General features: G+C 40.0%; 2 protein-coding genes across 3 annotated transcripts; one reads left to right on the top strand and one right to left on the bottom strand.

The window, feature by feature from the left end:
* Positions 1-1,860: 1,860 nt before the first annotated feature.
* LOC136428403 (small ribosomal subunit protein eS21) lies at positions 1,861-4,252 on the bottom strand. Its single transcript, XM_066417881.1, has 6 exons — positions 4,188-4,252; positions 3,330-3,415; positions 2,746-2,809; positions 2,424-2,495; positions 2,251-2,306; positions 1,861-1,953 (listed from the first exon to the last, which is right to left on the bottom strand). The coding sequence occupies exons 2-6, from the start codon at positions 3,377-3,379 to the stop codon at positions 1,938-1,940; spliced, it is 258 nt and encodes an 85-aa protein (XP_066273978.1). The 5' UTR covers positions 3,380-3,415; positions 4,188-4,252; the 3' UTR covers positions 1,861-1,937.
* A 202-nt stretch (positions 4,253-4,454) lies between these two features.
* LOC136428401 (protein FAM110B-like) lies at positions 4,455-20,551 on the top strand. 2 transcript variants are annotated; one of them, XM_066417877.1, is made up of 3 exons: positions 4,455-4,588; positions 9,792-10,981; positions 17,809-20,551. In XM_066417877.1, exon 2 carries the CDS (start codon positions 9,910-9,912, stop codon positions 10,978-10,980), a length of 1,071 nt encoding a protein of 356 aa, XP_066273974.1. In that variant the 5' UTR covers positions 4,455-4,588; positions 9,792-9,909; the 3' UTR covers position 10,981; positions 17,809-20,551. The 2 variants fall into 2 exon arrangements, with proteins under 2 accessions (XP_066273974.1, XP_066273975.1); XM_066417878.1 differs by having other exon boundaries at positions 4,478-4,588; positions 9,795-10,981.
* Positions 20,552-20,598: the final 47 nt, after the last annotated feature.

The following is a 20,598-nucleotide window of genomic DNA, read 5'->3' as shown; positions in this document are numbered from 1 at the left end:
GTCATCCCCTTCTTGCGTTATTCAATTTCAAAGTTAGAGTCAAAATCAGCTCCTGCAGTTCCGAAAAAAGCCGCTAGGGGGTCCAAATCTACAGGACATATTTTCCTAACGAAGAGCTATCCACCACTTAAAAATTCATGACTATAGCATGTTCAAAAGACGAGATTTTAAAAGTGAAAGTTCCCCTGCAGTACCATAGAAAGTCGCTAGGGGGCCCAAAATCCAATCATTACAAGGTCTCCCACAGACCTACCCACCTACAAAATATGAAGACAATACATCCAGGCATTCTTGAGTTATCGTCTTATGGACTTTCACATTCCTGTACAATTCCTAGAATTCCTGCAATCTGCACACAATATAGTAAAAATTTGGCTCGCCCCTGAGGCGTCGCCAAAAATCCCACCAACTGCATGTACTGTGCAGTTCAATTACTGGTCCCTCCCCTACTGCATCAAACTTTTTGTATCTCATCTTCTGAAGATGCTATGGCAGGGCTGCCTCCAAAACTTGTCCCTTTGTCACAGGACAGAAACTTGCTTGTTTTTACAAAATTTCACCCCATCCGTCCAAAACATCTTAACTTCCATGACACTGGGGTACAGGCAGGCGGCAGCACTACTGGGGTGTCTTGAAAATACTATATAGTGTTACTTGTGGCTCTTGATTTTTTTTCTCCAAGTACCTCTGTGCAAGACAATAATTAATGCAAATTTTTATGACGTCATGATGACGTCATCAACAATTACAGGGCCACGCCCCTTTTTACAAAAGTGGTTTTTCCTCGCTAACGATCCAATGTAAAAAGCTAATATTTTAGGAACAGATGCATAATATTGCCACTGGTCAATACACGGGCTCCTTTTTTGATATCTTTTTAAATTAATTTTTGGTGAATTTTTTTCAATAATTTAATGAGAACCTCCTTCTGTGGGCCCTCACACATTATCAAAGTATCAAAATGCTTATGCCACCCCTGAGAGGCAAGTTCAGGTGGTAAACCTCAGAACAGCATTTCTCTTTCTGCCCTATCATATACAGTTTTGTCAAACTTTTGCTTTTAAAATCATGCTGTAGGGGTAGTAATTATAAAATTGGCATTAAGTAATCGTAAATGACCCGAAATCGCCACTATTTGCTTTTTTCCAAATCATGCAAGCACTTACGATGACATACGGGTCAATAACCTCTGCAAACACACTATCTGACAGTCAAAGCAGTGTTTACAGCCAGGCCAGAGAATCCAGCTTTCCAGAGGGAGGGAGGGCCCTGATTGGTCAGGCTGTTCCAAAAGGTATCGGCACCCAGCCAGGATGTTGGAAACTGCAACTTTGCCCTTGAAGTTTGCGGTAAACTGATAACCTATGTAGGAAAATGATGCCAGATAATGAAAAAAGACCTACACATCTAACAAATCAGATGGTTATTTTGTCTAAATATTTTTGTTGAAAATGTGCTGCCGCATGCCTGTACTCCACCTTAAATTGATGAAAATGCATTTTCTTCAGCTTAGAATTACAGATTTATATGCGAAAATTAACTGCAGTAACTCCCAAACAATGAGGGGGACGGAAAAAGATTGAGACAGCCCTGTGCTAAGGTCATGATTTCTAAACCACAGAAAGCGTTTTGGATTGGAAAAAAGTGGTATAGGTTTGGGCTCCTTAGTTGGTGATGTTTTTACTAAGTGTATATACAATAAAGAATTGAAACTTATCCAGTTGCCTGAGTAACCTTTGTATTGTGTATCTTATTACTTGTATGTCTAACATTCATTGAAGTATAAAGAATGATTTTGTCAGATTGACAAAAAATACCACTACACATAATTGTTCAAGACACACACAGACTCCACTCAAGTGATGTTGATATGGACTTTTTATTGTCCAAAACATTTTCTAGGCAGGTCTTGTGGTTTGGACAGCATCTGGACTCCACTAGGCATCCATTTTACTGGAAGATACAAAATTAAAAAGCACATTACAAACTAAAATCTCACTTCTATACACACGGCATTGATTCTCAATGACGTATGGAGTTGTAAAAGCTCTTCAACTTGCTTATGACTGTTCAGTGCAATGATAGAAAAACATGGAAAGAACATACATGCAGCCCTACAAAGCACATCTTCATTACTGTTTACACTAGCTTTTCCATATTGGAATTCAATGTATTCTATCTTAAGAATAAAGAGGGCTACTTCATGAAGGAAACAGTCCCTGGTACATGTACCAGTCACTATGAACTTACCCGTCAATGATTTTGTCCTTTATTGCCAGGCGTTTCAGGCAGTCATCGGACTCTCCCTGCAAAAGATAACAGAGTCATATTGGAGGATGCTAGTCTTTACAAACAGTACATAATTAGACAAATGATCTATAATCCCATGAAGGACACTGAAGAAAACAAGGGGAATGCCTCACCATTTGCCTGATGTAGCCACAGATGGCATAAGTTTTGTACTGTCCTGTCATGCGGCCTGTGGTCGGGTCAACCTGAAAAGATGAGGTAACAAACTTTACTTCTTTTGCATTGACAAACATAACAATTTCAATCTGCTATACCATGATGTGATATGCATAAATAATTTTTAATAACTACAAAGGTAGCTGACGATGAAAAATCAACCGATGTTAGCTTATTGTCTCTAAATCAACTTGCACCTAAAATTGACAACCACATAAGTTTAAAAGGAAATAAGACATAAATCTGCTACTTAGAGACTAGCAGTTTCATTGAACCCACCTCAGCAAAGTTGATCTGGATGGAGGCATGATCCTTGGCACCGATGATGCGGTTGGTTGATGAGCTGTGGGATAATGAACAACAGTTAGACATACTTAGTACCAGTTTCTAGGAAGAAGACATTAGTTGGCATTAAAAATGGCTACACTGAATGATCTCCTGCAACTAAATCAAGTATTGCCCGTTAACAAAGGATTAGCATTATATGCAGCAGTTTACTCTTCTCGCAGTGAGAAATGCCTATAAAATTATCATCATTATTCTTCCTCTTTACAGAGTACTCAACCCCATTCCACAATATCACAGGGAAGTTTTTACGGACAGTTCTTTCTGATACTGCATGTGTCACATGAGGTCATACAAGGCTCTAGTTCATTATCATATTATCACTACAAGACAGATTAGAAATTCAAAATAATATCCTGAAATACGAAGTAAAATATCATCATTACATTATGGACCATACTGTCAAATTGTTATCTTTTGTGACTGAAGAAACTGAACAGGACAGGTTTTGACCACAACTTGAAAACCTCGGGAATAATGCGTAGAACTTGGCAGTGTTACTGTTATCCATGACTCACCACTTGCGGGGGATGTACAGATCCACAACTTCACCTGCGTCGTTCTGCATGATGGCTGTCGGTTCTCGATGGGCTTCTACAGCTCACTGTTTACACCAACAGAAATAAATAAACACATTCATCAACAAGTCAGACTAGACGACAGATGACAATAAACTTTGATCAGGTAATGACAAGCCTCCATACAATTTATTTCTTCCATGACTGTCACTTGGCCACATCTATCTACATCTATACGGTACTCGGCAAGACCCCGCAAGGGGCATAACGCCAAGGGAAGTGTCAGGGTCACGCCCAGCTGCAGCAGTTCACATGATGCAGGACTGTCTGCACCAGCTTTAAAGAATCCTCTAATCTAGTTTCTGTCAGGGTCAATGTTGGGCAATTATTGTCCATATATTTCCTAAAAATCATGTAGACCAGTACATCTGTTTTCATCATTTTCCATCTACCTTTTCGGTAGATCTCGACATAAGCAAGTAAGTAAGTAAGCATCTACCTTTAGCCATTTTAAACACTTTTAGTCAACCATAGAAGGTATCTACGACACAGGTGAAGGCTTCTATACATGGTTCGATTGGCTAACGCTAGCAAAACCTGAGACAACCGTAGACATGTAAAATTACAGTTTTAACATTTTCCTCATGTAGGGAAAAAAATCGATGCAGTGCCCATAACCCCCCTCCCCAGATATTTCATAACATGGCAATCTTTGTCCATATATATTTGGCGCTTTTGATCGTAAGTTGTGCAAAAACATTATCTTAAGATATATTAGATGAATCCTAATGGGTTAACATTCCTTAACCTAGGTGGATGAACGCAAAAATAAGGAAAATTTTCGGGAAGAAAACTTACATGTGCTTCCCAAAGATGGCGGACAGCGAAAGAGGTGGAACAGAGGGCATCCTGGGAAATTTTTCCTTTGGGGACATTATCAGGAGGAACGATCTTCAATCAGTCACCAAATTTTCACAAACTAGACATAAAAATAAGCCATAAAGATAAAGCACAAAGCATAAAAGATTCAAGCTAATTACAATAAAGAAAAATATAATTGATTTGTCCGAATTTTGCTGTTTTGTTCGCTGTAATTGATGATTTATAATGAAACTTTTCAGTACATCATTCCTGTACGAGAGGGTCAGTGATCCGAACCCACCTCTCGTTCCCTGTGTAGTCAGACATTCGCTGTTCTCGCACGGCGAAGGAAGGACGTTCGTGTCGTTTGGCAGAGAAAAAAGTTGCTCATATTTTAGGTAAGTACGTCAGAATTTGTCTCAACATCACTCATAGTTGTGTGCTAGAAGATAGTACATACAAACAATGTAAAGGCGTTGTCATACGTCCTTTCAAATTCGTAAAAATATTGTGTTACGGTGGTACGTACGGTGGGTTGGAAGCTGATGTGTACAAACACTGTAACCGCCATGACCGCTGAGCGGCAAAACTCGGACAGTAGATCGTCTGTCCGCAAAATGTATTTTTACATTCATTCAGTGACCCTGAGTATCAGTACAAGCTGGGAGATTTGAGTCGTGTTGTACAGTCTGAAATAACCCTAGCGGACGAACAGATTGTTGTGTTTGCGTATATACACGAGCGCGTCAGGAAAGTCGTCTTTCTGGTTTTGTAAATTCGGGTTAGGCTGTTGGGGGTGGGGGGTGGAGATAACCTTTCATCATAATATTGTGGACTGTTGGTTGTAATACTGCTTGTCTTTTGGGTGTTATATGTCACCAATTTTCAAGAAATGCTATAGCTTAAGAACCTACAGATTTGTATCTGTTCATGGCGTTTTTCTTATAATTTGCTAGGTGGCCATATTCAAATTGCTTCCAGCCGTCAGACCCCTGCTATGTTTTGTATTATGATTAATGTTACAATATGATTTATCAGTGCCATTTGTGCTAACCGTCGTGATTTTTGAAATAATTGTGATCTCATCGCTAAGAACAATACATTAAAAGGGGTGCCTCTCCAACTGTACCCTTGTGAATTCATGAAAGCGAAAGCTGCCTCTCGAGATTAGCATACCTCAATGGCTTTTTTTGTGGAAATTTTCAAATGGCTAGTACTAACATATTATAGGATGGTTAGATGTATTTTAATGTTTTTTTGGTGTGTAAAACATAATTTGTTGTCATTATTGTGAAGTACAGAGTAAATGCTGTGATTTGATAGATGCATGTCACAGGGGAATAAAAACTGTTTTCAGTAATTCCCCTGTTGTACTTTTATGTCTTTGCCCAAATTTGCAGAGGGGGCAAAATGCGAGCAAGCATGAAATGGAAACTTTTGGCCAGATGAGCCCCCATCAAGAGCCCTGAGCCTGAGGCACAGTTAACAGCAGGCAGTGCCTCCTATATTTGAACATTCTGCACTTTGTCTCAATTTTGTCAAGTCATAGAAGTTGCAAAGAAAAAAATTAAAGCTTGACACCTTTCTTGCACCGTTGACTAGTTGCAATTCAAAGCACTGATATGATATTTGCATATTTGAATTGGTGTTTTGCATCCTGCTTGTTTCTAAGTGTAAAACACACCCTTCCCTACGGCATTACCATATCCTGTTGTACTGTACATAATGCTAGGAAGAAAGGGTTTCTGCTTCCAGGTATTTCCCATGACAAAGGAAGTGGCTTTACTTCTTGGCTGACTGTCATGATTGTATCAGTGACAGTACCTGGATGTACTAGAGACAACATTTTTAATTTGAGCTTCCTCATACTAGTCATAGTCACCAAGAATGGCAGTGGTGTCAATGTTTTCTAAAAAGCGAAGCAACTGCAATAGGAGGTTGAAATAAATGACAAATAGATTATATTTTATTTACATTGTATGGAAAGGCTCGCCTCCAACCAACAGGAAAATTGGTACCAGTACTTGTACATCAAATCTGTTTTTCATTTTCATAGAACCCCATGCTGCTTCCAGACACTACACAACCCCCCCCCCCCCACACACACACATAGTACACTTGTTCTGCATATGGATCAAATTCTGACCTAGACATGTGGGAGGACAAGTCATATCTGCAATTCTACCAAAACCATCTTCATGTCTTTTGAAACAAAGCAAAACACCATTATGGTTATAATTCAGAACATTAATTTTTAATCATACCTGACAGGAAATGGCACTAAGGTTGCAGACCTGGAAGTGTTAAAGTTTAAACGGTATCCTGTATGACTCCTAAAATGATGCTGACCAAACATATGGGTCTAATTTTCTGCACCCAGGAAGGGGGTAGCAGGAAGTGATAAAGCGCCCTGAGGGGGTAGGACTAATGTCAACATTGAACTTGGCTGAACTTCTATAGTAAATCCTGGTCCAATCCTAGATTTCGGCCTAACATACGGTCTTGATTATCAAGGAGCAGGGTGTATTGTAGAGTAAGTAAGACCTATACATGTTCTCCTGACCCTGGCATGTGCAATGCGAGTGTCTGTGTTCTGTTGGCACAAGTTTGACATGGGGTAATGCCAGATAATGACCTTGTCATGCCAACTGTAATTGATGCATATTGTTTGATGATTTTCATCCCGTATTATCCCCAAGGGAAGCCAAGAAAGACAACTATTAGTAGTTAATTTATTTTTCGATGAGATTTTCACTTTGGTACTTGTTCAGGTTATGTGCAGACCATTCATATTTTGAAAATAGGATAGAACCATACTAGATTACATTAGATGCATGTCTTGCGGTGAAGTCATTTCCAATGCAAATATTTGACTTTCATATCCATAAATGTTTCTTATTACCTCACTCTGATAATTTGTTAGCAATGTATGTTTTTATCATAACCAGCAAATATTTGTTGGGAGGTATTTTGGGGTGTTTCAACACACCTTTACAAAGAATGTCTTACCTCTATATCAGTGTAATTGGGTAAACAGAAGCCCCTGAAGCAGACCCCTCACCTGTCAGGTTCCCTGTTAATTACACAGGTAATCAATAATACATGCCAGGTGGTGGAACATCGGAAAAGACACACGCCTGAAACCCTGAGGCTGTTATACCTTAAGTTCTTGCAAATACATGTAACATAATCATAATAATGAAATTAGTTACATTTGTCTGATTCTACCAAAAGCAAACTGCAAGAGGATGCTATAATTTTGTAAATATGTAGTGTATAGGTAAATGTTTAGTTTGCCCTCGTCACAAGAAGAGTAAAACAGTTCAAGAAGTTGAACAGGAAACAAAACTGAGCAAGCTACAAAATGTACCGAAGCCTCTTTCAAGGTTTGATAGCCTACTATTTAGCCTAAGTCTGTTGCGTAGCACAGGATTTTGTAATCAGAGAAACCAAGGCTTGGTATGACTAAACCACTAAACATAGTTGGGGTTGCTGTGTAAAGCTCACATTTCTGAAGTGGAATTCTACCCTAGCCTGGACACCCCTATGGAAGTGGCCTGAGTCCACCCACCCAAGTATGCCACGCTTGACCAGCTGTGTCCCCCCTGGTATTCTCCACCATGCGGACGGCCCTTTGTCATGTTTATCACGATGATAGTATGACGTCAGACCACTTTCCAGCTTCGAAATCCCCGTTGGAATGTCTGTAGACTCTGTAGACAATGTGGCTGAGGAAGTATCCTGATGGTCAAGCATGACTCACCTCTGACAAAATAATGATATCCTGTAGAGTCTACCCACCAGGTAAATTCTACCTTACCAGACAGGTGAAACAGGACTCTCAGGTGTTTTCTGTCATCGGTTGGAGGTAGCTAACTCTCAGGTAACAGGTCTGTCAGTTTGTTTGGGGTTTGATTACTCGGTGTAAGGTTTTGTTTGTCCGGTGTAAAGTCTTGGGATCGTCTTCCATTTCAAAGATTGGACAGTGAAGAACTGGCTGACAACTCAGGTAGATTGGGAACATCTTAAACTGTTATTAGTGCCACAGTTGTAGATATGGATGCACAGCAAGTTGGCCAACAAGAACGGTATGTTTGTGGTTATTTTAGAATAGCTCATACTTTGAAAGGGGTGTGCTTTGAATACTAAGTTTTGACACAGTGTGAAAGCTAGCTGTATTTTTCATTGTCTCCTCAGCTGATGCTTTTTGTTCCCTGCTGTCTGAGTGTAGGCCAAAAGAATTGAACAGTTGTCTGTTCTTTGACCTCTTTGAAAGGAAATTTCTGTTCATCAGTTATTTTAACTGCACATTGTGTCTATGTTTAGACCAGCTCTTTTGTAACCTGTAATTTGCTTTCAAATGGAACAATGATAGATTGTTAGTTACAGAGCTTATACAACAGTCACTTCAAAGAGGTACACCTCCCTATAAGTTATAGGGAGGTGTACCTCTTTGAAGTGACTGTTACTGCAAAGGCCCAGACAATGACTATGATTTTCCTGTACTTTGGGAACATTTAAATGACTTTGATATTTTGTGGAGAGGCTCAAAATTGTCTAAGTGGAAATAATCATTCATGTTATAGGAGGAATAGCAATATTACAGACTTTCTTTTTATTCAGGCCATCTTTAGTTACTGCTGTTTTTAATGCAAGCAATGTTGACATTTTTTGTCTCCCAAGAAAAACAGGTTGCATGACTGAGATTCCTAGTGAGATTCCTCACTGTTTGAAGTCTAACATTTGTTCCTATATAGCTGAATGGCTAATGATAGTAATGTGTAATTTGAGCAGGCATTGCTGGAATGATGTTGTGAAAAACACTGTTGGAAAGCATATGTATTTTAAAGCACAAGAGGCAATATTACAGAAGTTGAAATGTTAGCCTTTTATCATATTGTTCAGTGGCAGATGATAATAGCAGGTGCAGAGCAGTTTTCATGGTTCTATGATAACAGTTTTATAATCCTACTTTCTGTCCATTGTACCTAATTTGTGTTTGGCTTGATGTCATTGATATGCAGTGCTAATTCGGTTGACACAGGATTATCAAATCAACATACAGGTGCTAATTGCTTGTCGTGTAGTTGCTAATTCACAAGCCTTTGTGTGTGTCTGCTGCTATTGTTTGTCCCTTTTTTGCATGGGAACGAGCCGTGGCATTGGCGCCCTTTCATAGGTGTCACTTCACAGGTTTTCAACGACATAACGGTAAACTTGCATTGTGCTGTTGTTTGGGTGATGTAAGCCAATCAGATTGCAGCAGTCAATAGGTGGGATATCGTATTTATTCTACCATGGTGAGAATGGAACCCGAGTGGGGGGTAAGGGTGAATAATTCCCCAAGATTGAAACAACGTGACCAAAAAAGAAAGACAAAAATATGTGAGAAAGAAGCATTGAGACAAGTTCCTGCTCTAAAGTGTACAGGAGTATAAGGAAAATATGAGATTGAGAAGCAGAAAAACTTGGACCAAATATTTCTCATGATTTCCCCCCCTTGTGTGAGTGGTCTAGCCCACTTCATTTATTATGTATGATGCCATACCCAAACAATGACTGCGTGTTTATTGACTTTTATTTGTTCTCTTCCATGTGCAGCAGTTAGAGGCAGGAGTGGACTTAGGCCTCATGTCGGAGATGGCTTTGTAAACACTCGCCCAACCGTTAACCGTTGAGATGTTCAACATTTGAACCTGTGGGACGCAGAGGAAACAGCATGGCTGCCCTGACTGTTCCATTCTCGCTTAGCAAGTCTCCGCTCAAGATTCTCAATCGCGGGCCGGATTTTTTCCGAGAGCAGGCCCTCAGCAACAACAAGAAGGAATCCCGCCAGGGGAAGTCTGCACGAGAACTCCTGGAAGAAACCAAGGGAAAGTATGTGAAGAGCGTGAAAGTACGGGTGCAGAAACAAGAACCTGCAATCACCAAAAATCCTAACACGAAGCCGAAGGTTAAGAACAAGCCGAATGCATCATGGCCTCCTGCGAAAAAATCGGAAGGTAAGCCTGAAGTACCACCAAAGCCTATCTCCATTCTGGTAAAGAATGAGGTGTCAAACTCGGTGCCTGACATGAAGCGACCAAGCCCCAGCAAAAGTGAGACATCGTGCTCCATGCCGGACTTATTGAAACATTCTCAGCAAGTTGACCAAAACAGCAATACAATAATTGACACACAGGTGCCCAGCTCTGACGGCTCCCAGCCCAAGAGGTCCAACACAAAGGCACAAGATACTTCAGACCCTGAGGAGGCAAAAAGCAGTGAATTTTTACAGACTTGTACAGCAGAGGAGCTTCTTTCCAATACCCAGAATTCTTTAAAGCACATAGGATTCCCTCTGCTGAGAAGCTTCAAACAGAACCACACGAAAAGGCACAAACAGCAGGAGAGTTGCAGAGAAAGGCTTCGGACACGCAGTTTCTCAGGGTCCTCCCAGAAAAGTGGCAGCCTTCGACGATCCAAGTCAGACGTTGGACACAGATTCCCACAAACGCAGGCAGACATTGACAAATTTTTCAACACCCTAGGGTTTGACAAGGGAGTCTCCTCACCACTAAGACGGGCGCAGGACACAAGCACCCAGTTTTTCAGTGACTCGAACTCTGTGAGCATATCGGTCAACGAGGATCGAGACTCTGCTGACCGTCCAGACGGTGAGGAGGCGGACATGGACCGCATCCCTGAGGGGCCATCGGTTATTGAGAGAAATGCCAGAATTATCAAGTGGATGTACCACTGCAAGAAGGAGAGAGAGTACAGACCCACAAGTGGGGTGACAGACTTGTGAGGTGAGTGTCCATACTGTGCCATCAGTTAAAATAGTACATGTAGTACAGTACATTACAGTCGAGTGTTGCAAAATCTGTTGTGTTATGAGAAATTCCTCTGACTTAGAATACCCTTTCTCTATAGGTTCTCTTACAATTTCAGGAAAGGGTATTTTGAATTGCAACATTGGTGAAGCATATTCTATTTAGTCATCTTCAATAATTTAACTGTTTCCAATAGTTTGGCGGGCCTATTTTCACATTTCTCCTTTGTTGAAGCCGATCATTTATATCCTCCTTCTATACAGAAGGGAGCACCGTGCATGGGAGGTAACTTGGTGCAATGGACATGTATTGTGAGAAATATAAGCAAAACTTTCTTTGAAGTTTGACCCTGAATGCTGTGTTTTCTGGTCTCTTTGTTGAAACCTGCACAATAAAAGGGTTTCCTTCTGTGAACAACTGGGCAGGGCAGGAAGAATTTTAAGCATCCCCTTTTCAACCTTTTTCATTGAGTAACAACAGCCATTGATATATTCAGTCTTCTATACTGTATGGGATCTGCTTAGATGTATACAAGAACAGATTTACTATGTTCACCACCAATGTATTAAGTGTATCATCTGTACTTTGACCAGCAATTTGCTTTCAAAGCAATTTTTCGTCCCGACCACTAGCCTAGCCACAACACTGTTCAGTTCATCCAGGATCCTCTTTCACTTTGGGACCAACAAAAACACTACTGTGTACCCCAGTTTATGATAACAAATTTGTCATGGAGCAAACCTGGGTCCTCTCAGTCTTTCCTAATTTATCATAATCCAGGGATTTCATGGAGCTTACCATCCTCTATTCCAGGAATGAGCGCTAATGCTGAATTTGCTGGATATTCTCACTGTCAGAAGTATTGAGGATAGGAACTCAATCAGGTCCCTTTGTTAGGAGAGCTCAAGAGATGGAAGGTCCATGTGTTTTTATTTTCTGTACCTGGGGGTGCCCCCCTCCCATGCTCACCTGTGGTTGATAAATCATGGTCAAAGGAAAATGTTTTCCTTTTATGTCTTGATTCATCAGAGCAGCTGTGCCTGAAAAGTCCAAGTGGTTCCTATAGAGTCCCTAAGTTTACACCATTCTGAACGGTGGTTTCATCCCGGTCAAAGATCCCTATTGTGAAGGGCTGAAAAAATATCCCCAAGCTGGGAAATCCAGTCAAGAATCATCAGAAAGTTGTGCCAATCATTGCAGTTGATCAAATCCACAATAACACGCGTATCAGAAACTTGAGAAAGATTCGTACCAAAGGTGTCAATCATTGCAGTTGTTCAGGGCCACAATTGTAAAGCATTAAAGTTGTCTTATTGAAGGACCGGTCCTTTATTTTAAACCTTTTTGTAAGGTTACAATCATTATGTTTCATTAACAGTCGGTTTTAACCTCCTTGAGAGTAGAAGAAGATGAATTGCCCACAGATGTGAGAAAAGGCAGACATCCTGGTAACATATTACTTCACTTGAAGCCAATTTTCTGGGAATTAAGAACTGCCCAAAGCTACTGCCACCAGAACTCTGCAAAGGCTCAAAAGTGGGGCACCATCTGGTTCTCCTAATGCAGGGTGTGTGCTCAGTATCAGATCAGGATATTGCTCAATTATTAACTTTCCCCAAGGAGGTTATGCATTTGGTAGCATGGTCATGTTTGTGGTTTGTTTTGTTTTTTTAAATTTATTTTGTTGTGGATGAACAACATAGCTCAAGCTATGATATTTGGTATGTGGTTAGGACTTGACCTTTGCTCTCAGTCGTGTTATGGTAAACCTTAATAGCAAGAGGTGTAGATAAAAAGGACTGGGACAAAAAAATGTGTATCCGATTATATTTTGTCAACTTATACGATTGTCAGACACTGGGGATAACCACACAGAGAACATGTGTTCACAGTTCAGGTTGGAACAAAATATCTGTTTCCACTATGGAGTCAGGGTCAGAAACCCCTTTTAGACCAACCAAGTCTCAACAATGTTAGACCTCTGATCTGGAGAAGTGATCGGCCAGTTGTAAGGGAGACAGGGGAGAAAGCATGCCATAGTTCTGATCCCTTCAGACAGACTGGCTTCCTGTGCCAGCCACCTTTGGTTCTTTCCTAAGGGCACAGGGGTGCTGATCAATGTGGAGATGTCATTTCGAATGTACACCTTCCGAAAACAAAGAGATTAACTGGGTACCATTGTTGATTATATTGTCCAGACAATCTTACTGACTCATAGTCATAGTAACAAAAGCAGCAGTTTGGGTCTGATATTTCCATTCGAGGAGCACCTGAAAAGACTGGACACCTGACACAAAACACTGCCCACTTCTAGTCTACTGAATCATGAATGTAAAGTACTTTACTTTCAAATTGCATAGTTACCCATGGGCTGATTTTTGACAGTTATTCAGACAATCATAGGTTACTTAAGGTAGTCTTAAGCTGAGTTAAGTCAGGTATATCCTTCCCAGAAGCAGCTAAGGATACTGGACACCTGACACCAAACTGAAAACTTCCATGGAACATAAAATACTGTTTTGGACTGTTCAGACAATCATAAGTAACTTAAGCAATAGTTTGAGTCAGGTATTTCCTTCCCAAAAGCAACTAAGGAGACTAGGCACCTGATACCAGACATTGCCCTCTTCCACGGAACATAAAATACTGTTTTAGACTGTTCAGACAATCATAAGTAACTTCTAAAGAAATATTTGGAGTCAGGTATTTCCTTCCCAGATGCAACTAAGGAGACTGCAGCTGGATACCTGACACCAGACACTGCCCACTTCCACGGAACATACTTTACTTTGGTAGTTACTCACTGCCACATACCGTACAATACAACAGGATACAGGCTGTGGGTCACTGCATTGTGAGAGCTAGGCCAACCTCCCGAAATGTTTACACTCAGGTATTCACTGTCAATACAAACCACTCCTGCAAATCATCCCATGGTTCCGTGTGTGTACACTGTTGTCGTCGATGTGTTAGTCTCCTTTCTTCACAGTTCTCTAAGGAAGGTACACTTTGAGATGCGCTCTAGTAATACTCTGAAACAGATGCAAGTTTGAGGATCGCTTGATTATGAATATGAGCTTTTCGGCTTTCGAACAGGTGTTATGTAATGCACACGTACCCCTTGAGATAAATAAACAATCATTAAATCAGCCAAATTTGAACTTCTGAGCCTAGATCTAATATCATACACAACATTTGAATTCTTTGGCACGTATGCACATGTTAGGTTGATTCAATCTTGGGACAAGCATGTAGCTGAGAAGAGTCTATGGACGAAGTTTTACTAATGCACATACAAGATCACCCACCCCCCCCCCCTCCCTCGTTGTATATATACAAATCTGTGCATTATGGACCACCCAAACTTCACACATTGCCACTTGAACAGTGCTAAATACAGCCATGTGGCTCCTGTGAGCGGGACAACCTTGTGGTTGAATGTAGCACATTTGCAGTGCCTCTATAAATAAACAGGATTTTATCCCACTCTTCTGGCTCTCTTGTAGCATCAACACCTGCACCCCCTGGTTACTGAAGAGGGCTTGCGCTGTCTGTCAATGTTAGGACAACAAGGTCTTCTCCCTTGACCTTGGGTTCCAGTATGCCATTAGCTTCCACTGTGGAATTTGAAACCATGACCTTGGTGAAGGCTAAACCAATTCAACTAGATGCCTCTTGGAATTGTATTTCAGATTTTTGGGATACTATAAAAGACATTTTATGTCAAGTTCAAATTGTTTCATTTTATATCAAGTTCTAATTGTTTTATTTTGGAGATGAATTGTAACTAAGTAAGGACAGAAAAATGACACTCATAAGTTCCAAAGTACTCTTGTCATGTTTCTATTTTGTTCAAAATCCTCCTATTCTTACTGAGAAACAACGAATGAAGTTGGTAAGGTCTAAGTCAACAAGACGGACAGGTGTGCATTCTTGTGGCCCAAATACTAATTCCAAGAGAATTCTGTGGATGTGGGAAGACTGGCAACTGTTTGTGTTGGTGTCAGACAGTCTAACTGGATTGATCATAAGTTTCATCTGGGTCACAGCTCATAGAGAGCTATCGCTGATATGATCTTTGACAGTGTTGTTGAAAACCTTTGGAGAAGGCAAACAACAAAATAAGATTTCCTTCCGTTGATATTGTTGATGAAAACAATGAAAGTGTTTTAAAACTTTTGTATTGTTTTAGAATAAATTCTTGTGTTGACTACATGTATGCAAGAGTGGCACAACATTGTTTTGTTGACTCTGTACACTTGACTCTGTGAAAGGCCCCATCTTCGTTTCCACGTCAAATTATGGTGCTTGATTAACGTCTTTGGAAGTGCCCTTGTTTGTTTTGGCAGAACTGTAAAGTTATTTACCTTTGAAAGTCCATTATTGTTTTGTTCCAACAGTAAGGGCTGTGAAGGGATCACACAGAAGCCAGTGCTGTAGACACCTGGCCCCTGATGTTAAACCCATATAATGAGGCATGAAATGTGTTTGTGGGGGTTTGTCCTTGTGGGAGGTAATGAAGAGGTGTAGACAGGTCCCAGACTGGTATGGGCAGGAGGTTTTAGTACCCCAGGCAAGATTTAAACCTTGGTAATTCTGACACCTGTCAAACAGGTGGCCTATTAATCCTTTCTTGATTGAATTAAGTGGTAAGTTTCCACTGTGAGGCATGCAGATGTTAGGATAGCAGGCTGTGGGTCAATGACCTCTGTCAAATGTCTCAAATGATGTACTGAAAATTGTCCTTTGAAATTTCCTACTTTGGGATATTCTTGTTGCCTCAGCTGTGGCTGGCCACTGCCAAAGTAGTGTGGGAGTAACATTACAACCAAACTTTGACTGATCACTCTGTATGTTATACTAATCGTCTACTATCATTCTTACTCAAAGTATAACCCTTCCCATACCCCAGGTGAACTCTAGCACTTGAGACATCCTCAGACTAAAGGATATTAGAAACACTGGTATCTATAACAACATGTCCATACTAGAAGTGGTCTCCAAGACGAAAACAAGATGCAAACCTGTCCACCACCTGTAAGTGTCTGTAACATACACAAACACATCAGGCGGACATTCCTGTGTCCTACCACACTTGTGTCTAGACGTGGATTTTGGCCCACACAGGTTCAGTCCTGCCCTTAGAACTTTATCTATCGGTACAGACCAAAGCTTATCCAGGATGATACTCAGGCTCCTTCCTCTTAAGTTGTCTCTGTAAAATCCTCTTTACTGTAAGACACTTGAAAGTATGTTTGTTTTCATTATGTTAGTGAAAAAAGAAACATAACAATTCCTGTTATGTCAGTTCTTCCTATGAAGTTGCATACTTTGTGTGGCAGTTGTTGAGTGAGACAGACAGGCAGGAGAAATTTTCCAACACGGGAATGTTAACAAACTGTTAACCAGGATCTAAGCCATCCGGGTCTGCAGAGTGTACCACAGACATAAATAAACAATTCAGCAATCAGCACAGTTATGTAAGAATTGACTTGAGTTATAGTGTTTTTGGCATGCCTTGTGTTTTAGTGGGTCATGTAGGCGATTTGTTGTTATGGTTGAAGTACTTAGATCATACTTACGACTATTTGTATAGGAAGTACCTTTTCGTAATGGTGGAATTATCATTACTGTGTTGACAGGTTGGAGGTTTGTCACTTGTATGTTGCAGAAAACAAAACTGGCTTCTCTCAGTTCAATACCTGTATGACAGACACATTCTCAACCCTCCCCCATGTGGACAGATAGAAATCACAAATGCCAAGTCCAGATTCTTTCCTAGGTCAGGTCCTTGAGAAAACATCAGTTTGATATTAACTTAGTGGGAGGCTGTTGAAGATAAACTATTGCTGCCCTACAGGACTCTTCGTAACTATGGACCACCTACATGTAGGACATGTACCCTTTGGCGGCTTAGGTGGCTTGAGCCTTGTGCGAGGTCTTACCAGTAAAGTCAGGCCACAGTTTGTAGTTTATCATGCAAAAGGCTTTGAGTTTCTGTTAAATGCTCTTGTAACTGCTAGCGTATATATGATAGGTGCAATGTAGCTTAGATGGACAGTGAAAATAAACAACATGCAAAGTAGGGCAACATTTGGATGTGTTATTGGGAAAGACCATAGATCATTTGTGTGGCTTGCTTGGTAAAACAAGAAGCTCTCAGCAGAAAGTTTGCTAGAGTAGAGATATCAACATCCATTCCTGCAAGTGCAGCTAGCAGTACATCTATATCATCTCCTATGTTTTTATTGTGTTAGGGTTTATCCTGCTGCAGTTTTGTGACTGGATGTTCTATGGAGTACCCACTTGACATTTGTGGAATGTTAGCACAGAGTACACCAGGGCATAGCTGTGTCCTGACCCAGGGACAGTACAAACAATGTGTTGACACTCAGGAATGGATAAAGTGGGCTTGTAAATCACAGGCACTTCATACTGTACAGTTCTTTGTCTTATATATGCTGACGAAGACTTATTTCCAGCAACAGTAAGACTAGAACTGACTTAGACGACTGAATTATTTACCTGGTTCCACAGGTGCTTTGTCTTTTCCATAGATTCCTGATGTTCTTGTGTGTCATGTTTACCAGGGCCCTGTTTACATGACGTTCCTTTTAACACCATGACTCCCTGCTCACATACGTGATTGATTAGTAATAGTCTATGGTTCATTCTATCCCCTTGGACCCTAGAACAGACTGCATGTTGGTGCAACTCAGATTTGTCAGATATGTACACAATTTGACATTTGATATTAATGGCAGCCTCATTAATTCCATGTTTTTGTTTTTGTTATTTTGCAGATGCCCAAGATAGACAGAACCCCAAGATGTTCTTCAGGACAGCCCAGCAGCTACATCATAGAAATCCTGACCCTTTCATCAACCATGGACATCTTCACCTGAAGCAACTGTTGTCATTACTGAAGGCCTGGTCACATTCTTTGTATGATAGGCTTATGGCAGCTGATCAAAGGACAGTGTCATACTAAATTCATCAGTTTTGTGACAGATAAAGTTGTCATTGATCATTGTCAACATTTGATTCTGCCATAGCCTCACTAAAAATCCTACAACGTATGATGAATGTGACTGTGCCTTTACTGTGATACAGTTAGTCAGAAGTACTTATTGACAAAAGTTAACATTTAGCAGTGGAGATAAAACTACAACTTCGTTTTTTTTCCTGCTTTATGTACCTTTACCTTTATAAACATACTTTTGGTTCAGAGTATTATTGGAAACTGATTCTGGTAGAATATTACAGTTTCCTCTGACTCTCACAATATATACAGAAACTGTAAACAAGAGCATTTGTAAAAGGCTGTTGCAGACAAATGAAAATGGACTGCCAACAGGGAACAAGGGAACCCAGTGCATTATACTGTTATGTCGAGGTTGGCATGCTGAGTTTATATTAAATTTTGCTTGTCTGATGTGATGTGTTATAGTACATTGTCCTCATGTAAGATCATCATTGTAGAGGGATCATGGAGGACCGAACTACTTATAATGTACATGTATGTTTATGACTGGTTGACCAGTGATGGGCCTTTGTTTGGAACGGTGCTTTCTGTTCATGAAATAGGATTTACCTTATCTTCTGTTTGTACTGAATGTAAATTTGGTGGAAAATTGTATTATATGTAGTTGCTATCTATTTTAGACAAATTGCATTGTTGTAGTTTGATTAGGGCGCAACTGCTGTGTCAAACTTCCATGCTTTTTGAAAATTATGGTATTGTACTTTATGTATATGTTTAGTAACTGTTATTGTAGTCAACTCTGACAGTTTGAATTGTAAATTAAAATTATGATGTGTATCATCAGCCAACTCTTTAACAGTATTGCATATAGCTTTGCCTTTTGCAAAGTAGAATATTGTAATTTTGGTCACATTACTTGTGGAGAGAGTGAAAGAAAGTTGTTCATAGTGAATTGATGTTATGCTTTTTGTATTTTGTTAGTTAAAGGTGAAGGTTTTGTTCAGTTTTGCAGCAGCATTCACTGGAACTGTTGAACAGTTAAATGATTGGAATTCTAGGACTACAATTTCAGTGAGTGATAGACTAACTACTGGTGGTGTGGAGGTGTACAAATTCTATTGGGAATTATAACGGAAAAAAATTAATCAAGTTTTCCTATTGGATTTGTCGGTCTTTAAAAGTTAGTATTGTGACAGTCATAATTCTTTGGGATGTCACAGATTTCAGTAAATTACCTGGCCTGTATTTGTCCAGAAACAGTTGATCTCAGAAACACGCCAGTTCTGATGTAAATCACTATAATGGGAAACAAATACTGAAATAGCGTGTTTGCATGTGATGGCACTACTGCCATGCTAGTTGGTTGATTGGAAGAGGCGGACCTATAGATTTGCATTTGTTAATCACATGACTGCAATTTTAAATCTATCTGACAACTTCCAGGTTTAACCCACCAACATGGTAAACAATATTTCCATCATAGTCACGTGATTGCAAACTAGCAATAGGGGACATGGCTACAGAAATAGCACACAAGATTACATATAGCTATGAGAACAACAGTGATGTACATCTTTGAAACACCTGTCCCCATTGACACTTGTCGCTGGAGTGCCACTGTAGGCACCAATTTTTGTAGCCATGTCCAATTCTTTGCACAGGAGTTAGCTCATACATTACTGCAGGTATCTTATTGAAAAGGCTGTATAGAATTATGTAACTTTTGTTCTGGATTTCTGTAGACTATTGTAACATTCCAGATGGAAATCTTCTTCCATTTCCCCCAGTATGGCTGTATTTATACCAGTATGAAAGTTATTCATTTGAGTTTTGACATACAAAGTTGTTTAGCTTGTGTAGCTTACCACATACATGTACATGGTACCCCAGGATTTGAACACTATGATACTTTTCCAGCACTGATTAGCAATCTACTGTGAGTCTGCCAAATGCTGAAACAGAGTATTGTTGCTGTGATTTTTACCAAACAGAACAAATGTCTTTGTACGATGTTGCTCAGCTCACAATTTAGTCTCAGATGACTTTGAAGTGTCTTAGCTGTGAAAAAAGCTGTAGCTTTGATATTTGTTACAAAGAAACATGCATAGACTATTGCTTTTATATCTTAGTTGGTGGCAAACTGTGATTTTGTCCCACTCCATTGAAATGTTTTTCACATTGATGTAACTTGAACAAAATATTGTCCTGTTTGATGTATGTGGTCCAAATTCTATCAACATTAAGAAACGTATCACACTGTTAGACCACACCAATTTGATTCTTGGGTTTCTGCAGATTAAATGAGCTTTCAACAACTGAATATATGGTACATGTGAAATTAAATTGGTGTGCTCTCATGATGGATTTTACAACTTAAACAATATCCAGTGTCGTTTCTGGTTAAGTTTGATATTACCAGATTGATAATGACTTTGCATATAGGATGTTGTTCTTTGCTAACATTCTAATGCAGTTTTTGTGGATTGATGTGTAGTATTGTGTACAGTTTACTACTTTTGTAATATGCAATAAAGTGAGATACCCTGGTGGTCATATGGCAATACTAGTTGTGAGTTATTTGTGTGCATGTGTGCTATTATCACTGTGT

Source organism: Branchiostoma lanceolatum, chromosome 2 (assembly GCF_035083965.1).
Source record: "Branchiostoma lanceolatum isolate klBraLanc5 chromosome 2, klBraLanc5.hap2, whole genome shotgun sequence".
Taxonomy (NCBI): domain Eukaryota; kingdom Metazoa; phylum Chordata; class Leptocardii; order Amphioxiformes; family Branchiostomatidae; genus Branchiostoma; species Branchiostoma lanceolatum.
Note: the sequence above shows the minus strand (reverse complement) of the source record. Positions and strands in the feature narration are given on the sequence as shown.